The sequence below is a fragment of the Candoia aspera genome, chromosome 6 (assembly GCF_035149785.1).
Source record: "Candoia aspera isolate rCanAsp1 chromosome 6, rCanAsp1.hap2, whole genome shotgun sequence".
NCBI lineage: Eukaryota > Metazoa > Chordata > Lepidosauria > Squamata > Boidae > Candoia > Candoia aspera.
Window position 1 is genome coordinate 58,209,163 of NC_086158.1, and position 24,045 is coordinate 58,233,207.

General features: G+C 38.5%; 1 protein-coding gene across 2 annotated transcripts in view; it reads left to right on the plus strand.

Annotated features, from left to right (window-relative positions):
* The first annotated feature begins 22,313 nt into the window (after positions 1 to 22,313).
* The window catches only part of SLC18A2 (solute carrier family 18 member A2), a 28,868-nt gene continuing 27,136 nt past the window's right edge, over positions 22,314 to 24,045 (plus strand). For both annotated transcript variants that reach the window (XM_063307217.1, XM_063307216.1), the window contains exon 1: positions 22,314 to 22,455. In XM_063307217.1, coding sequence (XP_063163287.1) covers positions 22,335 to 22,455 — 121 coding nt within the window. In that variant the 5' untranslated portion in view covers positions 22,314 to 22,334. The remainder of the gene's footprint in view (positions 22,456 to 24,045) is intronic.

A 24,045-nucleotide genomic window follows, 5' to 3' on the forward strand; every position in this document is an offset into this window, starting at 1 on the left:
TCCTGAAATCCTGAGAAGAGTGTGCATGTGTCCATGTGTGTGTGCATTCATGTGTGAATCTCACAGCAGGTGGCAGCACCTGTATGACCTTGAAATAATTTATGATAATAGAGAGAAGATTCTGTGTGCAGGCTATTGTTGATACCTTAACCAGAATGCAGGTAGGGTGGAAAGAAGAAAGACAAACTTCCAACATAGCCTGTATTCAAGTCTCTGCCTTCAAAGATTAGATAAAGCCAGAGGAGGTAACCAGTGCCATGACAGATGCTGCTGAATTACAACTCCCAGCTTCTCTAGAATCAAGGGTAATGATGTGACGCATAGTTCAGTCACAATTGGAGAGCCATAGATTGCTCATCCTTGAGACAGAACATGCCAGCCTTACTCAACTTCTGGGTGCTTTGCTGATATGGGGATATTATCCCCCACAATCATCTCTTCATTGGTCAGCAACTTTTCTGGATTACCTTGTTTCCATTAAATCCCTAGGGATCCGTTTTCAGGTGCTCTTTCAGACCAGGAATATAGACCATCCAGGAAGATTGCCAGTATGGGTATTTGAAGCCTCACTGTTTTGTTCATGGAGACACTTTAATTAGAATCCCTGAAAGTCTGCTTCATGGTCACACCTTCACATGAAAAAGTGAAACCCTTTACTTTGATGACTTCAAGCAAAAGTGTCAGGGTAGGCTGTTCCCTTGGCTGTATCCCTCAGGTGGAAATTTCTTCTGTAGTTGCACACAAGCAACATCTAAGGCAGTGCTTCTCAGCCTCAGCAACTTTAAGATGTGTGGACTTCAAGGTCTGGCTGGGGAATTCTGGGACTTGAAGTTCACACATCTTAAAGTTGCTGAGGTTGAGAAACACTGATCTAAGGGAAGCTTCTCTGAAGTCATAGTTGAAGCTATATACCCATTTGAGCTTTCTCACAGACCTAGTTGACAAACAAGGAAGAGATGTGTAACAGAAACCACAGTGACACCAGTATTATTGCCCAATCTGCAATGATAAAGTAAGCTCAAACCCACTATGAACAGAAATACAAAACAGCCTGAACATTTGGTTCAAATATTGAAGCTTCTTTCAAGGAAGATTATTTTTAGGAAATCAGGGGATAGATTTTGGCCCAGTATTAAAGAAAATACAAGATCAGAATAAAATGATCATAACAAAGCAGCATAAACTAAAACCAGCAGTAGAGAATACGTAACATCAAAGAACAAACAGCAGCAAACTTCAACAGGGCAAAGATTAAAAACAGCCTAATTCTTAAATACCTGAAGAATACAAAAATTTCTCTACTACTGTACTGGAAACCCAGTAAAATAGATGCCAGGTAAGTTTCTCTGGGGAGAGCATTCTGCAGATAGCATGCCAGAACCAGAAAGATCCTTGTTTTCATTGAGTCACTCTTCTTCCCTTATTAGGCAGGGACATCAAGAGGAGGATTTCAGAAAATCAGCTCAGAATCAGGGTAAATGTGTACTATATGGAAGGAAACAAACCTTTTGGTGACTTGATTCCCAGATGAAAACATTTTTTTTTAAGGGGTGAGAAACTGGTGGGAATGAAGACTGATGGTCCTGGGAGAGAGAGGTATTGGAAGTCTTTATGGAAAGGCAATTTTTAACATCTATTGGCATAGTTCTAATATATCTGGTTTTATTCTAAAATTTCTCAACCCATAATTTGGCATGAAAGTATAGTTATCATAATTCATCAATGAAAGCAAGCAGCAAAATTTAAATGCTGTTTTTCATCATGTATCTTCATAAGGAATATGTCATCCTATCTTTACGTATGACAGAAGAGAACACAAACTGGGTCATTAACATAATTAAGAGATGCATCTAGCCCTGCATCTCTCTCTTATTTTGGTTCTCTTGTGCAACATGTGCTTTGAAATAGCTCTAGGGATGTATAATTTAATGGCTGCTACAGATGTTGAAATGATCCTGTGTTCTGATTCAAACTTTCAAGCTGATTTTGTCAGAAGAACAAAGAGATGGCTTGATATATGGCTTGCAAATTATTTCTTTTATCTCTAATTTGGCCTTTATTAGTTGGCCTTTGTCCTTTACAAGCAGGGACTTCATGCTAATATGAATTTAGAATGTAGACAATGAAAGCAGCTTTTAAGCTTTTCCTATTCTTTTTCAAGCTTTTATCCCAGTCCAAGGAAACTAAATCTGGCATATTTAAAAAGGTCATTATTTGTTGTCATGCACAACATCAAGGAACTTGTAAGATACAGTATATGGAGATTATGGTCTTAGATACTCTATATTACTTTACATGAGTATATGTCAGCCTCTCAAGTAGACCAGACAGGAAACACAACAAGATGAGCTAATTCTACTTTATTGTAACACTACATTTACAGAATCTTGCAAGTCTGAAAGCACAATTATCTCACCATCTCTTTTTACAGCCTGATAAGTTAGGGCAGATCCTTTCTAAGTTTCTTTCTGTTCCCGTTATGCAGCTGAGGTCTCCTGCCCCTTTTATCTGATCATTCCCTAGGCACCATCTCTTCCCCTCACCTCTCAAGGTCATTCCCACATACCATTACAATATGAAGGAAACACATTTATCTTTATTTTTTTAAGAGAAATCTCAAAACTGACCTGAAACGGCTTCTCTGAAACACCTTCTCTGTCTGTAACCTGGTGCACAGAAACTTGTGGGAACAGCTCATCAGTCAGAGAGGGGTATATTATATACATTAAGCATCCTTATCACCTTTAATGTGTGATGGAAAAATAATAACAATGTCCAATTGTCAAACAGACTTTTAAAGGTGACTTGTGGAAACTAAACATCAGCAATGTTGCCAGAGGTGAGAAGTGCTGGGCAACTTGTCCTTTGGAAGTAAATCCATGCACATTCCTGGCATTCCATGTATCACTTTCCTCTTCTTGCCATGCGCTCTCCCTTTTCGACATCTCACATCTTTCTGTTCCTCTGTTGGTCAGAAATATCTCTTCTGTTTCTTGTACTGACATGAAGAAATTTTCTCTTTTCTTCTTTTCTCAGGATTGTGAGCACCATTAGGGATTGCCAAACAGATGACCACTAGATGGCAGAAATGATATAAGGAGTTTTCTATGTCACTTTGCTGCCATCTTGTGGTCGTCCAGATATGGTAGTCTTAAGCTCCATTCAAACTTTGATACCAGGATTCCTAGATTTGGACATCTTTAATTTTAAATGTCAGGTTTTTTTGTTTTTGTTTTGCTGGTCTGCATTTGATAGATCTTGGGATTGAAATAAAAGCAAATTATAGAACTGCCTACTCTTGAACTATATACCACATTACTATATAGAACTTTCTTTTGATACAAATATACTTCGATGCCTGTAACTACAGACTTGTAGCTATTTTAGTCATAGCAAACTCACATAATGAGTGTTGTCTGCATCAGTTTCTGTTAAATCACAAGACTCCAAAGAGAAATTATTAATTAGTATCCTTTACAGCCTTTTGCAGCAATGAAGTCCCCTGGTTTAAAAGTATGCTACTTCGATTTTCATTTGTGGTCCTATATATAAAATATCCAGCAATATAGAATTCTTAGAGCCAGTCTGATGTAGTGGTTAAGGCATCAGGCTAGAAACCAGGAGACTGTGAGCTCTAGTCCCGCCTTAGGCACAAAGCCAGCTTGGGTCAGTCACTCTCTCTCAGCCCTAGGAAGGAGGCAATGGCAAACCACTTCTGAAAAACCTTGCCAAGAAAACTGCAGAGACTAGTCCAGGCAGTCTCTGAGAATTGGACATGACTGAACAGAATATATACATATACATATATGTATATGTATATGTGTGTGTGTATATATATATATATATATAGAGAGAGAGAGAGAGAGAGAATTCTGCAATTTATCTGATTTATTCACAGAGTTCCTCTTACACATCAACCCAGATTTATGCCGACCTCTCAATCAAGTGGCTCAATAATTATTCTGTGCTTTTGGGCTCTGATTTCCTCTTTAAAACTATGTTAGTATGATATCCATTAGTAAAAATTAAAGTTTATAAAACTAACTCAAAAGAAGAGATAAACATGTGGACTCACTTCTTGCTCAAAGACTATGCAGTTGCCTTATACCAAGTCAGGCCATCTATCCTAACGTTTTTTTCCCAAGACTGACACAAATTATTCTGCTGTCTTTGTTTTTCTCCACCAGAGTCAAAGAGGCATTGTGCTCAAAGCGAGCCCAAATTACCTTGGTACCTGAGACAGAAAATTGCACAAATATTTTTCCTCTTCACTAATAGTAAAAGAGAATAGTAAAAATTAAGTAACTATCAGCCATTTGAACTATCTTTAGAGTACTCAGAGGTGATACTGACAGTAGCTGGGTGAGGGCTGAGGCAGAGGAGGTGTGTTTTATGCACTGATTTCTTGCACTTCCTTGCACTGGGGGTGTTCCCTAGTTGGGTAATTAAACGTCTGCAAGCAAACAACCAAGCTCAGAAAGCACCAAGTACCCCGCAGTTCAACCCTGAGCTACAGATAGTCTCTCCTATTGGGGTGCATTATTATGAATTGTGCCTTGTTTTAAACATAGTTTGTTACATAAGCCGCAGTGGTCTGGTTCACATATAATGTTGAATCTAGCTTGAGATAAAGCTAGTTTCCATTGAAGTAGAGATTGGGTTCTTTTTCTTCAGTCTTTGGCTACAGGCTTCCTTAGTAATGGCTGACTTGGCTGTTTTAATTCTAGAAGAATCATTCTAAATGATGTGGAAGAGAACCCTGGAGGAAGAAGGCCAGTTGTATGAACTAGTCAGACAACATACCTGGAATATGGACTTACAAAGGAATAGGAATTCTGTTTCCAGTCATTTATATGCAGGGTTGGCTAATATTAATTTTGCCTTTTCAGCCCACCTTCCCCAAAGATCTGGGCTGACACATCACAGGGCTTTCATATTAGCTTGATTAAATACTCTCCCCTCAGCATTAATGTTTGGTAGATAGCAGAATGTACTGTTTGAGCAAGGTCTCTGCCTTTTGGGGACCTGTGAGTAGATATAGTGAGCCATAGTCTTCTATTTTTAAAGATACTTGAAGGATGTTACCTGTTGGCTTGCATGATTTAAAGTACCTAATTTATGGTATAGTGTTATGTTCCTTTGTAGCTTTTGTTTTAGGCTTTAGGATATATTCAATTTGTTTCAATTTATATATACATGACTCTTCCTTTGTATGTTGATCTTTCCACTGTAAGAGTAAAGTATCTATTAATCAAATTGCATGACTTCAGCTTGAGGAGTGACACCAGCCAGTCGGAATTGTTCCAGAGAGAACAGTAAGTTCTAAACTGTATCATCTATTCATACTTTAAATCCAATGGATCTTTTAAAATTGTTTTAGTCATCTCATTTTTCTCATTTTCCTGTTTTGAAAATGTGTTGATTTTTTCCCTTTCTCTATGTTAATTTTTTTTCATCATTTATTTACTAACAAAAAACAATATAGGAATGATAACAAACCAATGGGCAAAATGACCTAGAATTGGCAGAACCTGCCACTGTTGGCTCTGTGAAACAAAATAAAATGCAATGCCTACACCCTGTATCTGGTTAATAAACTATTCCATAACTAGCAATGGGAAAAGCCAATTCCATTACTGATGCCTGATTGCAGGAGCAGGGCCCAGGAAATCCAATGAAAGTAACAATCGATAATTGAATAATTGCCTCTACCTTCTCAGGCAGTAAGTTCTACTGATTTCAGTTGTGTACTCTGAATAGAGAGAGGCTTCTGCTGTTACTTCTATTTCAGATTCCATTATCTACATGCCTTTGGTACATTTATGCAAAAATCCCAGTTACTGCTGGGGAAATGCTTACATGATTACAGCATAGATATTTTAAGTTTCAATGCAACTTGAATAATTTTTAACTTCTAAAAGAGAAAGATGCCCTCATTCAACCTCAACTCCTGCTATGGCCAAAAAACTCACTCCCTTCCTACCACTAGTACCCTTTCTTTTCATTAAAATCTAAGTCATTCACAATAAACCAACTAATCTTAAACCCTGTAACTGCTCTTTAAAAGCATAATTAAGCATAATTAGAACAGAATCAAGCAAAATCCATCAGTATTCAAATGTAAACTGAAACATAAAATGTCATAGATGCTTGGTGGAAGAGCCATGTCTTCACTGGCTTCAGGACAATAACAGGCATAGGGGCAATTGGCTCTCCAGGGAAAAGGTATTCTAGAAGATCTGATTCAGAGTTCCTCCCTTCAGCCCTCCCAAGGTGAAGAGATATGTAGCATCTCCACCTATGTGGCCTGAAGAAAACAGGCAGATTCAACTTGGAGGAGATGGCCCTAAGAGTACCCTGGCCCCAAGCCCTGCAGGGCTGTATAAAGCAGCATTTTGAATTGTACCCATAAACCTACTGATAGCCATTGTAGTACTCACAATATAGGTGTTGGCCTATATTGTGAGCCCTACCCCACTGGCATGCAAACTGCCACATTCTGTGCCAATTACAGTTTTCTGGTTGCCTTTCAGGAGCCCAAGTTCAAGCGCATGACAATCCAAGATGTCTTGACAGTAAGTGTAGCCCTTATTATGAGTTTAGCTTCCTGAGCAGAGCTCCTGGGCCCTTTTTCTTCTTCAGAAGGGGTGGGTGGCAGAGATACTACATGTTTATCACATATAACTATGATACAAATGTCCCCAACAGCTACAGTAAATGGACTTGGAAGTATTCAGTTTTCTGGAGCTGGAGAAGGTAGAATTATAACATCTGAGGAAAACCTGGTTTTAAAGTTCAAGGCTGATGTTGGGGCTGGTGTTGTAGTCATTGTGGTGGCTGTTTCCCTTCTGATTCTCCTTTTTAATTCTTCCCCTTCATTTCTTTCCAGCCTTTTTCTTAATCCTCTACTCTGAATGACAATTGGTCTCCAACTGTCACATGAATGCCTCTCTCATTGGCTGTTCTCAGCTTTCTCTGTATTTCATACTTTATTTCCTGTCTTCATCCTTTTTGTCTTCCCCCATCAACAAACTTGGCTGTGTAAATATTAGGCTTTTTTAGCAATGAGAGAAATAATTTATGCACTAACTAAAGGGCATTCCATTATCGTTATATTACAAGTTCACATGGTTCTAGAGCTGATCCAAATTAAGCCCATCTTTTTTCCCCCTATCTCTTGGTTTCTTTCTTCTTTAACAAAGTATTGCAGCCAAAGCTAAAATGCCATTTGCTCTTAGAAATAAGAATTTAAAATGACAAGCTACACCAGGCTTCATGCAGCTGCACAAGTGGACCAATGGCTAAACTCTGCATCTGTGATGCAAAAGATACTGCTTTATCAATATTTACCACACCCAACACATAAATACACAACTAACATTTGTGTTTCAGAAAGAGGTGAATATAAGGGTGGATATGAAATTTTATAATGATAGTTCAATCCAGTGCAGAATTACTAAGTCCCACTGAACTCATAGGACTATTGAATTTTAAATAATGCTGCATTCTACTGATTTAACCTATTATTAATGGTTGTACCCCGCCCCCCAATTTTCCACCTCTTATTTTTGGCAATAAAAATCTACCAACCCTTTAAAATCTGGATCATAGGATAGATCACTGACTGTTCAACCTCTTTGTAGTGGATGTGTAAATAAGTGAAATACTGTGGCCCACCTACTGCTCGGCAACCTCTCTAAACAGTTGCTGCTTGTCCTAAATAGCTCCCCTTTTACTCTAAGGAAACATGTTTAGGATTTCCTAAAACCAATTTAAACCTAATCTAAAACTGTCTGGACAGGGAAAATTACTAGTACATGCTGGGGACAATGTTCCATTAGCAGTAATTTATTGTCCTTAAGGGCACTGCAGAAACATTGATTAATACAACAGAACACAGACATTTCTGGTTTATTAGAAAATCACCTTGTATGTGTCCATTCATGAATCAGCATCATACTGTTCTTTTTATTCCCAGATCAAAATTTCTATTTCTATTCAATATTTGTAGGAGTTTTTTGAAGGGAAGGGGTCAAAGTACCATGTCAAAACAGATTGCTATGACAGATACACAAACACAGAAGAAGACAATGCATAGAATTTTCCTTGATTTCAGTGCTTATAACAGAGATAGGAAATATGCAGTTTTCCAGATGTTGTTGAATTCCAACTCCCATCAGCCCTAGCCAACAGGAGCAATAAGGGATGATGGGAGTTGCCATCCACAACAGCTGGAGGCAGATGCACCTGCAGAATCCTATAGCTTTGTCAGAATGCTGATGAGTATGTTGCAAAGTTGTGATGCAAGCTCTGCCCCTTATGTACAAGTATGTGATGTCACAATTTACATGCATATGGCAGAGCATGGGTTGAGATGTTTTGATGCTCCTTTCATCATTTTCCACCCCTTACCCCTACCCATGGACTCCCATGGCTGGAGGCCACACATTTCTGTCCTGCAGTGCAAAATTAATGCATGCATTTTCCTAGATTATAGAATTATACTCACTTTAGAATAAGCAAAGAAATAATCACTGAAAAGCAGCATATAAGCATAGGGCTGTGTAATGCTTCCTATTCTAACAGTGTTTTGGAGTGCATAAGAGCATGAATATAGCATCTTTCTTTAACTTTTCAAAGCAGCTGCATCTCAAAATCATGGGACAGTTATACAGGGCAGCCACATGACCCCAAGGAAGGACACAGTTGATTTAAAGACCTGCAGAGAAGTGCTACGTTTACGCCTCTGTACATTATAGAGCACCTGCTTTTAACTCAGCCCAGTATGTAGCACAGACCTAATAAATATTCTAGTTGATCTTCTCAAAGATGACTGGGAAACTGAATTAATGCTTGTTTCTGGGGGAGCTAACTGACCTGTGGGTTTTGCTATAAACCGATTTATTCTCATTGGGGAGGAAAGGGAAACCAATTATTATGTGCAAGAAAGAAACCGTTTATGGATTACCTTGTCCAGTATGAGCTTACTTGAGTATTTAAGATCGTGATCAGAGGCCCTACTTTGTCCTCCAAAATATGTATGAATAGGTGCTTTTTTATTGGTTGCACCTAGACTTTGGAAATTCCTGCTCAGAGATCCAAGCCACCTCTTTCCTAAGCCTTCTGCTGCTGTCAGTGGCTTTAAATTTTGGGTCTTTGTTTATCCTTCTCTATTCCTTTAAATCTACAAGAGTATGTATGGGCCACTTTCTCAACCATTCTGGACCTGTGACTAAGTTGCCTCTTCTGTGTGAAAGCTCATGTCATAGTGAATCATGTCATAGTGAATACGATAAAAAAAAAATCATCTTTAAGCTTCCATTGTACTTTCTGTGCATTTTTAAAAATTATCAGAAAGAGTTTGCTTTGTATAGAGTTTGCCATGCTCCTGCTGAGTACTATGCCAAAGGGAAGATGTGATATTTTCTCTTCAGAGTGCAGGGCCCAGAGGGGAACAGGTGTCTGTTTCTTTGCCTTACTTGACCTATACTTAGTTAAACTATCTGTCTGACAAGTGAACCCAAATGGGCACCCACGGATGTAACCAATGCAGTTCATTGCTATTTATTTATACTTAAATAAAACGTGGGTCAACATGCAAAGCAGAGTGTAATCATATTTGAAACTGAGATCTCTACTTACATCAATCTGAACTTCCGCTGTGCCTGGAAGATGGTATTTACAGCTTGGTGTTTAGCTGCTTAAATGCCAAAAGGTTTCAAACAGCAGCATAAACAGTCAATATAAACACAATTTGCATGTAATGACTGGATTCCTTTAACCTCGAGGGATGGGGAAGATTATTTGTCAGATGCCTTTTAGTTAGAGACAAATGTCCAGGAAAAAAAAATAATTAGGTTTGTAACACTGCACTCAGTGTCTCTTCTTATTGATTGTGAAGCTAAGGCAAAGTTTGCCTGTAAGGCTGTGTCACGTGTTAAGAGAACACTTAGCTGGGAAAGACAGATAAAAGAACCTGTGATTTAACCTGGTTATTAGTCAGCTTTTATTTTCCTTGACAGGAGTTCTCTCCTTGTTAAAATACCACGTTAGGACAATATGATCTTCTCCCTTTTCTGCCTGGTACAAAATGATTATTTCTAGTGGCAGTTGTCACTGAAAATATCAATAATTAATATTTCCCATCTAATGGTTTACCTAAAATTTTTTTTTTTAAAGATAATATGATTTAATTTCATTGTGGTTCTGTTTGTTCTTGTTACTATTCTAGAGAGGAACAATTTCAAATATTTCAAATGATAACAATTAGAAGTAGACTTGGGTACAGCTAAGTGTAAGAGGGAATCGATCAATCATCTTTATTACAGTCTTTAACCAGTACAGAAAAAAGCATGATGGAATGAATATGTAACAAAGCAGCAATAACATCATATATTGGCCTTTGCCAACTAGGCCAAATTTGCTTATCACTGGATCAGTTTCTGAAGGATCATTTGGTGGACTGTACAAGACACAGCACAAAATTGGTGGGATATGACATGCTGGGACATTGGCAGTTGAGAGAGTGGGGGAGGGAGGAAAGGGAAGGTACTGGAAAGATTGGTGTGGGCAGACTGCTGGATATGTTGAGATAGGACATCAGTAGTGATGGTGGCTGAGGGAGGCATGAAAAGGAAGGGAGGAAGGGAAGATGCTGGGAAAATGGGAAATGGGGAGGCTAACCTACAGGCCAGGTAGGAGGAATAGAGGGGTCAGCATGTATCAGCATTGCCTACATGTCCTGTAAAATGCAGTGGGAACCTCTGAATTTTGTTTTGACCAAACCCAGAACAACCAAAACACTTCAGGTTTTGTTCCTGCAACTGTGGCTGATCCAAAATGGTTTGGCAGAAACTTGTGGAATACAATGATTTTTTGTTGTTGTTTCATGCACACCTCTAGTTATATTGCTATATAAGCAATATAACAGTTGAACTAAGCAACATCAACAGTTGAACAGTTGATGGCCATGGTGATATTATTTGGTTACCTAAGTGATAACATACACATGTTTTCTGAAAGTGCTCAATAAACTGATTGATAATTGCTTGGATACACCTTTTTATGTATCAGGATCACAATAGCTAAACCCCAATCCATGGGAAAGTGGGCCATTTGATTGATACAAATGAAATGCTTAGCCAGTCCTGGGCAGAAGAGGGAAACACATTGGTCGAAATCTAACATACTGTATAATGCATGCCATGCTTTCCTTGTATCTAAACCAAAACTGGCTGTTCTACAAAACTCCCATTGTATTGTTAAAGGCTATTGTGTTGAGTTTATCTGGACTTTTTCAGCCAAATAACCACCTGAGTTTGTTATCAATAAACCAGCTCACAGATGTGTCACTTTTAAAGTGGGGAATATCGTGCCAGCTACTGTCCAAGGTAGGATGGGTTACTTCAGTTTGTGATGTGAACTCACAAATCTTCATCTCCTGTCTTCCATTTTTCTCTCCACTGACCATAGGCTTCCCATTTCTGTAAATAATGTTCAAAGGACTGCAATGTTAATTGAAGGAACATGGAATGGCCAGGGGCCATGGCATTTCATGGTAGTGCCTGGATGTGCTGGAGATATGAGGGGACAGGACTTTATGCATCCATTTATACATCTGAAGATACTGTCAAAGAACCATGTGCTCATGGGCTAAACATGCTTTGCTTTGGAGAGGAGAAATAAAATGACCATCCTTTAGCTTGAGTTCAAAAAGGTAATAGCTTACAATGAGAACAGTGACAGCAAACCTGGATGTTGTGTCTTCATAATCTGCTACAGAATATCTTCAAGTGAGATGCTAGAGTTTGAATTATTTCTTGTGCTACTTAGCATTCTTCTTTTTTAAAAATGGTCTCTTTTCAAAGTTATACAGTACAAAATAAAAATAACTGAGTTTAACAGTATTTTCAAATAAAGTTTCTTTTAACATGAGGGTATTTTTCAAATCATTTTTTCTGGTACCAAATGCCCAATCACTTTGGGCTTCTTTCTATTGTGGCACTGTCACAGAGGATGAGAGAAACCCAGAAAAGGTTTGCACTGATCAGTAGCGTTGTCTATAACCACACCTATGAGGATTTCTGCTTTTTCATGACTGCCTTTGTGTGTAGAGCACATCAACTGCAGTCTCCTTTATGCTGACTCAAAGTTCTATTAGTGGCATTTACAAAGCATTGGGATCTTTCTCATGGTAGCTAGTAAAAACAATAAAGTAAAATAGTTGCTGAAAGTTACAGATAAGAATGAAAATGAATAGTTGAAAAGATTTTATTGATTTATCCTTGCCTTAGGCTTGGCCAGTCACTTTCTCTCAACTGTAGGAAGGAGTCAATGGGAAACTATTTCTGAAAATGCTGCCAAGAAACCTGCAGGGACTAGTCTGAGCAGTTGCCAGGAGTCAACACTGACCTGAAGGCACCAAAAAAAAAAAAAGTTCTATGTTTAATTTCTTAGCCAACTTACATATCTCTGAGCATTCAGTTTGTCTTTTGTGAAATGGGGGTTCAAGCAGAAAATGATAGTTTTGAAAGATGATAATGACTATCAAATCCCATCTTAATTTCTTCTTAAGTAAGTTACTTTGCCCCATTTTTACATAAACAAGCCTTCTCATGATAGCCATTTTGCGAAAGTGCCCATGATATCCCAACCAATCCACCCCCACCCCCCTTGTTCTAGCTTATTTTTCTTCAAAGTATCTCAGGTTTTCTGATATACTTCCAAATTCTATACTTTTCCAAGTCTTTTTTTTTTCGCGATTTCAAGTCAGGTTTTGACTCCTGGTGACTGCCTGGATTAGTCCCTGCAGTTTTCTTGGCAAGGTTTTTCAGAAGTGGTTTGCCACTGGCTTCTGGTGGGAATGGCGGACTGAGCAGCTGTGCACACTGTTTCCGTGGGCAGAGTGGACAGCACAGTGGCTTTTTTGGGGCTCAGGCAGGCTTTCCTGAAGCCCAGCAACATTCTCTGGATTAAGGAGAATACTTGGAATCATCCCATCTGTCCTCCTGAATGGAGGCTTGCAGCCAGGAGATCGCAAACTGCATTTTGCTCTCGATTGGTAAGAGCATCCAGGAGGCGGGGATGTCACCAAGCCATGCTTTAGCCTTAAAGGGACACTAAGACCAGCCACCTTATTTCTAAATCACTAATTTGTTTTTTTAAGTATATTACCCCGAGTCTTTCTACAGCAAGGAGAAGCTGGTTCTCTTGGTGCTTAATGTTATTTTTGGGATTACTTTTAAAATTTTGTTTTAAGTTTTGGATTTTGTTTTCCTTCCAAAGGAAATTTCAAAGATTGAGTAAACAATTGTCTTCCTTTAATTATTTTTGTATTAAGTTTGAAGATATTAGCATGTTCCTACACGTTGAATCAGTTGATTTGAAACTTCAGCTTTCTGTCTTCACTTTCCCTTGAGAACAGTCTGCTATTTACTTTTACTTTTTGTAAACAACTTTTGAACTCTCTGATATCTTCAACTTTTGCTGAGTAAGTTCCTAGGGGGCACCATAAACTACTATGTGAAACATGGGGGATTTCAAACATCCTTTCTGACCTTCACCAGGATTTCAAACAGATATCTTCTGACTTTTATCAAACCCTTATGCATGATATCCAGGACATTGTGGAAAATATGAGAGCCTCAGGTTGAGGATGTGGTGGATGAAACTGAGGAATTTAAGAGTGATAGAAAAGTTTCTTTTAAGATTGAGATAGGGATTTTTGTCAAGATCCTGGATGAAGATTGAATAATCAAGTTGGATAAATCTAGGGGAGAGAGTGATCTGCAAGCCATAAGTAGGTTTGATCTCCTGGTGGAATGCCATGAAAAGAACCTGGAATTTTTGAGGGGGGCAGCTGGGCTGTTTTTCTTAAGAAGAAAGCTCTGTGCATATTTTGGGAATATGTAACTGCTCTGGTTTATTTTGAAGTGGGATAAGGGTTGAAGAATGTTTATTTGGTTTGCTTTAAGGATTTGACTGATGTTATTTGCCTTTAAAGATTTGGATTTACTGTTTTAAATTGGCTTTGTTTTTTGAGTTTATTAGGATTTTGGGTTTATTAAGATTGGGATTATTAAAATTGTCATACTATTAAGTATATTAGCTGACAACTTATGTGCCTTTCAATTTGATTTTTATTATAGTAGACAGAAATGTATAGAATAGTGGTGGGAAGGGAATAATTAAATATGTTTTATCTTTTGGAGTGGAGAAAGAAGTTTATATGAATTTTTTTCTTCATTTTAATATAAGGGGGAGGAGTAACTGTACTTAGTGATTTTTATTATGTGTGAAAGTGGAATGACTTATAGAAATAATGTGGTGTTTTGGTTTAATATAGAGTAAGAGATTGATTATGGAAATTTTGTATATCCTTGCTGTTAAAAGTCAGAAGCCACATCTTTCTGTAATTTTTCTTTTCTTTTCTTGTGTTTCTGCACTTTTAAAGTTTTTTTTTGGTAGTTTTTTGTTTTTATTGTAGTTTGTATTCTTTCTTTGAAACTTAATAAAATTTACTATATTAAGAAGTGATGTGCCATTGCCTCCTTTCTAGGGCTGAGAGAGAGAGTGACTGGCCCAAGGTCACCCAGCTGGCTTTGTGCCTAAGGCAGGACTAGAACTCATGATCTCCAGGTTTCTAGCCTGGTGCCTTAACCACTACACCAAACTGGCTCTCTTTGAAAGTCTACGATTTCATTTTTTCTTTAAAAATGATTTGTCTATCATTGATTTATTATTGCTACCATAAATCCTTATTCCATTATATTCTTTGAAATTGTTTTAGAAACTGAATCTACTGATCAGAGCCCTATAGATAAGAGTGGGCAGGAAAAAGCCAATAATTGCAGTGACTTGCATATCAAAAAATACCCACTTACATCTAAATTACTACAAATCAGCTAACTGCTTTGCAAATTGCTGAGGGCAATATGCAGCTATGCACAGGAAATGTACTGGTTCAAACAAGTTTTCACTCATTGGTGAACATGATCCAAACCAGACAGTAATCAAATTAACAGTGGAATCACATCCATGGCATGCGCTCAAAATTTCAAATGTACCCATCAGTCGTCAGAACCTGGAGGTGCCTGATACAAGCTGAGGAACATATACACCACACTGATTTTGTAAGAAGAAAGATGAGAAAAAAGTGAACTGCCTAAATATACCTGAGTTTCCATTGAATGTACAGTGGAAATCCAGCCCTATGACCTTTAGACATTACCACCGTGTAAGTATTAATAATATATCTGTGCACAAATAAGTATTCTCAGAAACAATTTCAGCCACTTGTTCCAAAGGTGCTGGCAAGATCCCTTTTAATATATATTGGCTTTTGTATCTGGCAGTGAGAATGTCAGCTCCTTGGAGGCAGGAAGAGCTTGAGAGCCTAGGAAAACCAATGATTCAAACTTGAGCAGTACTAAATAGCCATCATCACCATGGACTGCACTGTGGAAAAGGCAACAGAAGGAACAGAATAAACAGTAACTGGCTAGAGAGGAAATCTTTCATGGCAAGATGTTTACAATATATCCTGTCATAAGGAAATCTCTTCTTACTTAATGCACCACATACATGGAATTCTCTTTGAAAATCTGACTGCATTACAGCTAAAGACTTATTTTTTTTTCTTTGAAGTATTGCAAATGTGTAAATTATTCCTTTTTCCATAATGCAGTATTGCTACTAATGTTTTATAGAAGGCACCTCCATCAATTTAGCATTGACTAAGTAAGATTGTTTTTCCTTACTGAGTTGGATTCCAATTTATATTTAGGTAAATATCCGTTTGCAACCACAAAGCATAAGTCTTTCACTTCCTATTGAAAAATTGAAAGATATGTCTGTGTCCCCTCCCCCGCCCCCACTCCGTTTTATGGGGTCCAGGAGGCAGGCGGGAGGTGAGGTTAGCCCCATTGCTCCTGGCCTTCTGGAGGAATCAGAACACCTGGCTCTGCCACCTGGCTTGGGGTAGGGAGGGGAGCAGTCACGTTTGGGGATGGCTACTACCCTAGAGTGCTCGTCTCACACAAGGACTGAATCAGATCATCTGCCATTTGGATTTTATTTTTATTTATATTACTGTTTATTTCTAATTGTATTTTTATATATTTTTATATAGTGTATTTTATATATTGTAACTATATTGTATATTTATTGTTTTATTGATGACTTTGTTGTAAACCGCCCAGAGTCCCTCTTGTGGGAGGAGATGGGTGGTGACAAATAAAATAAATAAACCAATGAAAAACTATATACCTAAGAAAGTTTTGTAATCATGATGAAATTTATTTTCTGCCCTAGGATATTCTCTCTTTCTCTCTCTCTCTCTCTCTCTCTCTCTCTCTCTCTATATATATATATATATATATATATAGAGAGAGAGAGAGAGAGAGAGAGAGAGAGAGAGAGAGATTACATATTGATGTACAAGATTTTTTATTTGTTCACATAACTCAGAAAATATTTTTATTAGGACCAATCAAAATGTCATAAAATAGCAAGCAAGCTTTCAATTGTTCTGCAAGGTTAAAAAGTTAAGCAAAGCATAGATGGAGGAGAGAAAATGGATTTGTCATGATATGGTTAGAAAATCTGCATTTAGGGGTAGCAGAGATGATTCTTTAATAAGGGGGTGACCAGCAACAGCTGAGAGCTCTCCATCCCTAACTTTTCCACCAGCACATGCTAATGAGGAGTCCATGCTCCAAAGTTCCTTAGACTAACGTGAGCATTGCATGGGTATCACATTTGCTTAAGCAGGCCTCCATCTATTTTATTGCCCCTATGTGCTGGCACTCATTCTCAGAATAAATCATCCACTGGGACCAACGGTATCTTCTAGAGCAGCAACCCCAGCCAATTCTGGGAGTTGAAGTCCATGCATCTTAAAGTTGCTGAGGTTGAGAAACAGTGCTCTAGAGCCATCTACCCATTGAGCTAAAATAGCGGTCATGATGAAATTGGTATTGGTTTTGGAAGATCCTTTCAAGGAAATTGAAATATTAATGGGCAAATTAAAAGAATTTAGTGCATTAGCAAGTTTCAAGGTTAATAAAGAGAAGACAAAGATGTTATCAAAAAATATGAAAATAGAAGATCAGACAGAATTCATGAATAAAACAGGTTTAAGATTGATAAGAAGGTAAAATATCTGGGTATCACTATGACAAATATGAACTGTATGTTATTTCAAAATAACTATGTTAAGACATGGAATTAAGTTTAAAAAGACACGTTAAGATGGGAGAAACTACAACTGTCACTGCTGAGGAGAATTTCTGTGATAATAATGAATGCCTTGCCTAGAATGATGCTTTTGTTTCGGACGATACCTGTTTGGACAACTGATGCACATTTAAACAGTGGCAGAAACATACATCTACATTTGTGTGGCGGGGAAAAAACATGAGTTAAATATAAGGTGTTACAAGATGCAAGGAAAGAGGAAGATTGGGTCTACCTGATCTGGCTGAAACAGAGGGTGCTGCTGAGAAATAGTAGGCTCTTGGACTTAGAAGGACACGACCTGAGAGTTGGGTGTCATGGATATCTGTGGTATGACAAAGTCAAGGTCAATGTGGCTTTTAAAAATCATTAGGTTAGATGTGCCATATTGAGAATATGGAATAGATACAAACCCAGGTTGTGCCCAAAAACACCTTTGTGGCTCTCAGCACAAGAAGCATTTTATAGATGAGAAATAATAGGCAAACACAAATGGCTAACTTATCTTGAGATGCTAGAATTTTGTCAAGGGGAATGTAAAATAAAATCAAGACCTGGTGGTAGAGGGATGTATTTGTCACTGCTTTTCTTATTTACAGTTATTAGAAAAATTTAGAAAAAAAAGTTTATGGTTTTGAACATTGTAAGACTGAATTTGAAAAAGAATTGTGTACAAATTAAGAACATGTAATTGCTAAAATGTATAAATTTTTATTGAAATTTGAAACAGAAGAAGAACAAGTGAAAGAATGTATGATAAAATGGGCTAAAAATGTTGGTTATTATATACAGACAGAACAATGGGAAAATATGTGGTTGAAAGGACTGAAATTTACACTATGTTATAATCTTAAAGATAATTTTTATAAAGTGTACCATTGGTATATATCACCAGAGAAATTGTTTAGAATGTATAAAGGCACTTCAAATTTATGTTGGACATGTGAACAACAAGAAGGGACATTCTATCATGTTTGGTGGATGTGTAAAAAGCTAGAAAATTAGCTTGTGATTTGTGAAGTAAAAGCAGTTAATGAGTCACAGTCTCACAGCACATATGCTTTATTATAGGATATAAATTTAAGTTGCCAATATTCTTTGGAAGGCTCTTTAAACAAGCCAGAGGTGGTAAACCTGTGTCCCTCCAATCACTGCTGAACTGTCACTTCCTGTATCCCTCACCCTTGGCTATGTTGCCTGAGGCTGCTGAGCGCTTTAGTGCTTTACAGCTTGAAGATTCACTGATTCACCCCCCTTCCTCAGAAGTGAAAAAAGACAGGCTATCAGGTGGACTGTAAATAGATTTCCATTGCAACTATGGATAAATTACAATAGTTGACAACTGGTATACTCTTGCTTTTAAAAGCCTCATAGTTTAGGGAAGCTATTAAGGAACCATCTAGCTAGATACACAACTCATTAATTGGGTTCATACCTTATCATAAGCTATGATTTAACATGGTTTAAATCATTATTGGCTAGGTTCATACAATACACAAAGCCAAAGCAAATTCACCATCTTGTGCCTCAGCCCGATGAATCAGCTGAGCCTGTGAGTGTTGAAGAGCTGTCCTCACACCATCCAGCTCTTGTTGGATTGTAAAATGAACAGATACCATAAATTGGGTTGTACAGACTGTAGAGTCTGTGGCCATCATCCTGCATACAGAATGCCTTGCTAACCAGATGCCTTCTCCTCGTATGTTGGCTACCGGTATTTTCAGTGATTGGTCAATGTCTGTCATGCCAGTCACATGGATGGTAGAACTTGGTGACTAGTGGCCTAAGGGAGGGGGCATGGGCACACTTTCTTGCACAGCCAAGACGTACCTCTGGTTGCACTTTGCAACACGTCACCTTCCTTTCTTGCTGTAGCAGGACCCTGTTTTGCTTAAAAAAGGAAGCGCCAGTTGCTGGGGGAACAAGCAGAAGGTATAAATTGATTAAATTCTTTGCTGGGAACAAGACAAGGCCTGTGCCCTGTGGCCAAAGGGGCACCTTGGAGATTGCCAGGGTAATCTGGTGTTGATGTAAACGGCAAGTGAGGAAAGCCCCAAAGGCAAGTATTGCTCTTAACATTAGACAAGGCAGATCAGCCTCCTGTTCCCTGCGTCCCGAAGATGGAGACGCCAGTAAAGCCAGCTGGCTTAATGAGCTCTTGGCACACTGTCCTCCCAGTATTTACCGCTCGCGCAGCAGCTGCACGAGGAGCGGTGGCCGAGAAACCATCTGCAGTGCAAGCGATGGTTATTTCTTCTTGGGCTTCTAAGCCAGACGCTTGCAAAAAGCGCCTCGGGCTCTGCAGCGGCTTTTCCACTGAGCATCTTCCTCGTCCGTTCCAGGCATGAGGGACGCGCTCACTTTTGAGACGGGAAGAGGAGGAGGCGGGGGGAGGAGGAGGAAGCAAGGTGCCCCCAAACAGGGAGCAGTACATATACTTTCTTTTGGGGGGTGGGGGGGGCAGGAAACTCTTTGGTTGCCTGGCTGGCTTCCAGCGGCAAACACTATCAGAAGGGACTCGAGGGGAGAGAGATAAGGATCTGGCGTGACGTCAAGGAGGAGCTTGGTAAGCGGAGCTGCTCCGAGGCACCGGGGGCTCTTCGGCGCGGCATCGGCGCTCCGGCAGCAGGCAAGGCGGGAGCGAGGCAGCAAAGCTCAGGAGCTGCGTCGGACGAGCCTGGCCGCCTGGGTAGGGTGCGCGGAGCCTTTTGCGCGCGGCGAAGGAAAGACGGGGCGAGGGACGCGGGAGTTAAGGCAGCGCGGGGCAAGTGGAGGAAACCGCCTGGCGCGCTTCCTGAGTGAGCGGGGGCGCCGTGGGGAGACGCTTGGGCGGAGTGAGGCGACGGGTCAAAAGAGGGGCCGAGGCGGGAGCAGAAGAGAGTGGAATGTGGAGGGCGGGAGGCTGGGGAGGCAACGGGTGGAAATGAGGGGAGGCGAGCGGTGATGCTGGAGCACCCTGGAAAGATGAAGCGGGGAGGAAACGGTGGGGCAGGTCGGTAAAAAGGTGGATTTCCTGAGCCTGACGAAACATGAGAAAGGGCTGAAGACTCCACACATCCCAGTCACTTTGGTTACTATGCTTCAACCCTATTCCCCCACCCCCGCTCCGAAACTTTATCGCTCTTGTGATTGCAGCCAAACCAATGAGGTATCTTAATGGCACCTTACAAACTAATAGATTAGCTTTTGTGGACAAGATGTCATCACCTGCATGGAGCAATACCACGAGATGTACCCAGGAATGGCACTCCCGTCTCATCCTGTGCATCTCATCACCGAGGCTTATGTCATAAATATTGTGGTACCTCTAGAATCTGTGTGTGACTTTAATGTTACTGAAACTTGGGAGTTAATGGTACCTGTCAGTCCAGGAGCAAGGGATTAATCTGGAGGCAGAGTGCTCTGGACTTGTGTGTTTTTGGATGCAATTGGGAAGGAATAGGAGAAACAATGTAGAGATGTATATAAGAATTGGAGTTCATCCTTGGAACCTGTTTTCAATACTGGAATTCATATCTGGAAGAGAGAGTTTCTGAGCAAACGGTACTGCCTTCAGCAATGAGTATTATATATGTATATGTATATGTATACATACATACATGCATACATACATACATACTTAGAAATACTTCCAAAACAAGCAAGTCGGTTTCCAGACAGGTCTGATTCTTGATATATCTGTTTTAACAATTGAAAGGAAGTCTGGATTAATGGTGAAAAACTAGGAATGCATACAAAGTGATCTCTAAGAAAGGATAGGATGAAATATTATGTATGAAAATCAATTTATGTGCTTGTGGTTTTATATTATATTGTTATTTGGGACAATGACAAAAATTTATGCAAGGTTACAGGTGCCACCACTTATAACTCAACTAATGGATCTTTACATGTGTATTGAAAAAAAAATCATTGTGATGATGCCACATCAATTAGTATAGACGGTAAATACTGGTTGGGGTGAATTCGTTTTAGGGCTTATTTCTGTACATGGGATTGTAGGAACCTTTCGAACATACTTACGTTTTTTGTGTGACATGGTTTTCTCTATAAAAAGGAAAACTTGAGTGAGCTGTCCATTTATGCCTTCTTGAAATGAACTCCAAGGTGTAGCATTAGACTTGGGATCCATGGAGGATGCATGCATCTGGAGTATCAAAACAGGCTGACTGCAAGGTTCTGAGATACCAAATATTAGTAATCCTCTTTTTCTACATTCATTGTTAGTCTTTGCTGTCTGTTATTTAGGCAAACTTGCCACATTATGTTAAACAATAAGAAATTAAAAACTGAGATTTTTAGAAATAGGGATTGGGTGAAAACAACCAGGAGGAATTTTCTTGGTAAAAGGGGAATATGTGTATATTGCACTGGTGTTCTGAATAATTTTGTTTAAAACCTAATTCAGTCTTGGAAAGCCTGTTTGAGATAGTGGAAAATAAACATATCTATTTAATATAAACTGACTATTTATGAAGATTATTCTAAATAAAGCTATAAGTGCTTGATGTTCTTTGCCTAGAGCAAAGGCAAGCAGATTAATTAACCTAAATATGGGCAGTAAATGAAACCAATTTAAGGTATCAAGTATGTCTGTTGGTTCAATCAGCAACATTATATCTGAATGCATTTTTCTGTATGTTAGTGGGCTTGGGTGTCTGGTTGATTCCTTTTATTTTTAGATTATTTTTCTTATCTGTAAATCATTGGATTTTCAACAGGTTATTTTTATCTGTCTATGGTTAGCTCTAACAAAAGGCAAATAACTTTTGTGTAATAATGTGGTGTAGAAATATTGACAGTAATGTTAGTCATTTATGGTTTTATTCCTGAAATATTTATTTATTTATTATTTATTCAGAAAAGCACTTGTTTAGCTAGAGAATATAAGGAAATAATCAGGCAGAAGCAGCAATGACACCCAGGAAAATGAAGAGAAACAAACGTCACTATAGTGGTGGCAGATTATGGAATGATGTTATTCCTTAAAAAGAGTGCCATGAAAGCAAAAAAAAAAGTGTTTTTAAATTCTGGATTACATTAAAATATTCTTTTTTTTATGTTTACTGTAGAAGCCATAACTTGACAGAAACTAAACCATGGCTTGGCATGAATTCGGTGTGCTGAACTGGCTCCGAGAGAGTCGGCAGTCTCGGAAATTAATCTTGTTGATTGTCTTTGTTGCTCTGCTCTTGGACAACATGCTGCTTACTGTAGTTGGTATGTAAAAAGTTCCTGTTACTATGAATATTGTAACTGCTTTGTTTCTGGGTAGCCTTAAACTCCTGCATGAAGCTCACACACACACACACACACACACAAACACACACACAGTCACATCACTGTGCTACATTCATTTCCTTCCTTTGTGGTTTTTGTAAAACAAAATGGCAGGAAAGATAAAAAGTTGGTATGTCACGTCTAATACTTTTGCTATTTCACCCTTACATTTTATGATGGTCTAGCTTTACAATGTCACAACAGTTACTCATTATGGAAACAGCAAGAAATTTAATTAATTTGCATGATGGCTAGCATGTAATGAACACTGATCAGAGAATTAAATACTACATTCTTATCAAAGGAGGAAGTATTTTATTCCAAAAGGACTAAAGGGTTGGCTTCATATGAGCTTATCCTGTAGCCAAATCTTAAATTTAGTATCCTCTTGTATTGCTTGTTTATTCATTGGAGAAAATTTGAAGCAAGATTTGTCTTCGGGTAACACAAAAGTTCTATGTTTATTCAATGTGGTAAACTGCTATTGTTTATTCCTCATATAACGATTGCCAAGACATTAACTCTTACAAAATGGGGGGTATTTTTTCAATAAAGAAATTATGAAGATGAAAAAGCAGTCACAAAACAAACAAACAAAAATTATAACACAGAAATGAACTCCATTTGTTCCCCAGATTTGACAATTTCTATATGCATATAAATCAGAGTGAGTACAACTGAATAATTTTGAAACCTGCTTGATAAGGAAATTTAAATAAATGTCAAGATGTTTTAAAACTTAAACATTGCTATGATGTAAATCATAGTTTTATATATATTGTAATCATTAAATTTTCATGAAAACCCATCTTACATTAAAATGAAACCACCTTGTTGAAGGTTTGTATGCCATTTCTTACCAGTGAAGTAAGTCCCTCTGACAAATGCATTGGGTGGGTTCATACATAATGTAAAATCGTGTTTGCCCTAACTTGTTTGAATTTCCAGGTATACCACAAGCCAACCATCATTTAGAATTCTTTATTTGTTTTTGCCTTTTCCAGTATTTTATTTCTATTTTTTTCCTAGAATTTCTATGCAATTGTCAAGGAAAAATTAAAAACAACACAGAATTCCAGCTATAAACTCCAAAATAATAACAAGTGTTATGCAGGTCAAATTTTAATGCCCCCCCCCAATGCTTTTAATTCAGCAGACTCTTGAGGTTGACTAATGTCCTAAATGTACTTTGTCAATTATCTCTGAATTCTGCTAAATTATGCAGAAACATGAACAATTCTTGTTCTTGTTCCTTCTACTCCTTTCCCAGGGACTATAATGAAGACGGCTGTTTCTGCATTGGTATTGTTCGGTTCTATATAAAGTAGTATGTTTTAAATTTGCAATCCTATACACATGTACCTGGGAATATGGCCCATTGATTTAAATGGAGCTGACTTCTGAGGAGACTTAAGGGGGACAGCTACAGTATATGCATATGAAATTGTGTATAGCTGTCAAGTGGTATACACGTTTATTCAGGAAATATATAGAAATCTGGTAACATATTTTAAGCCAGTGATCTGATCT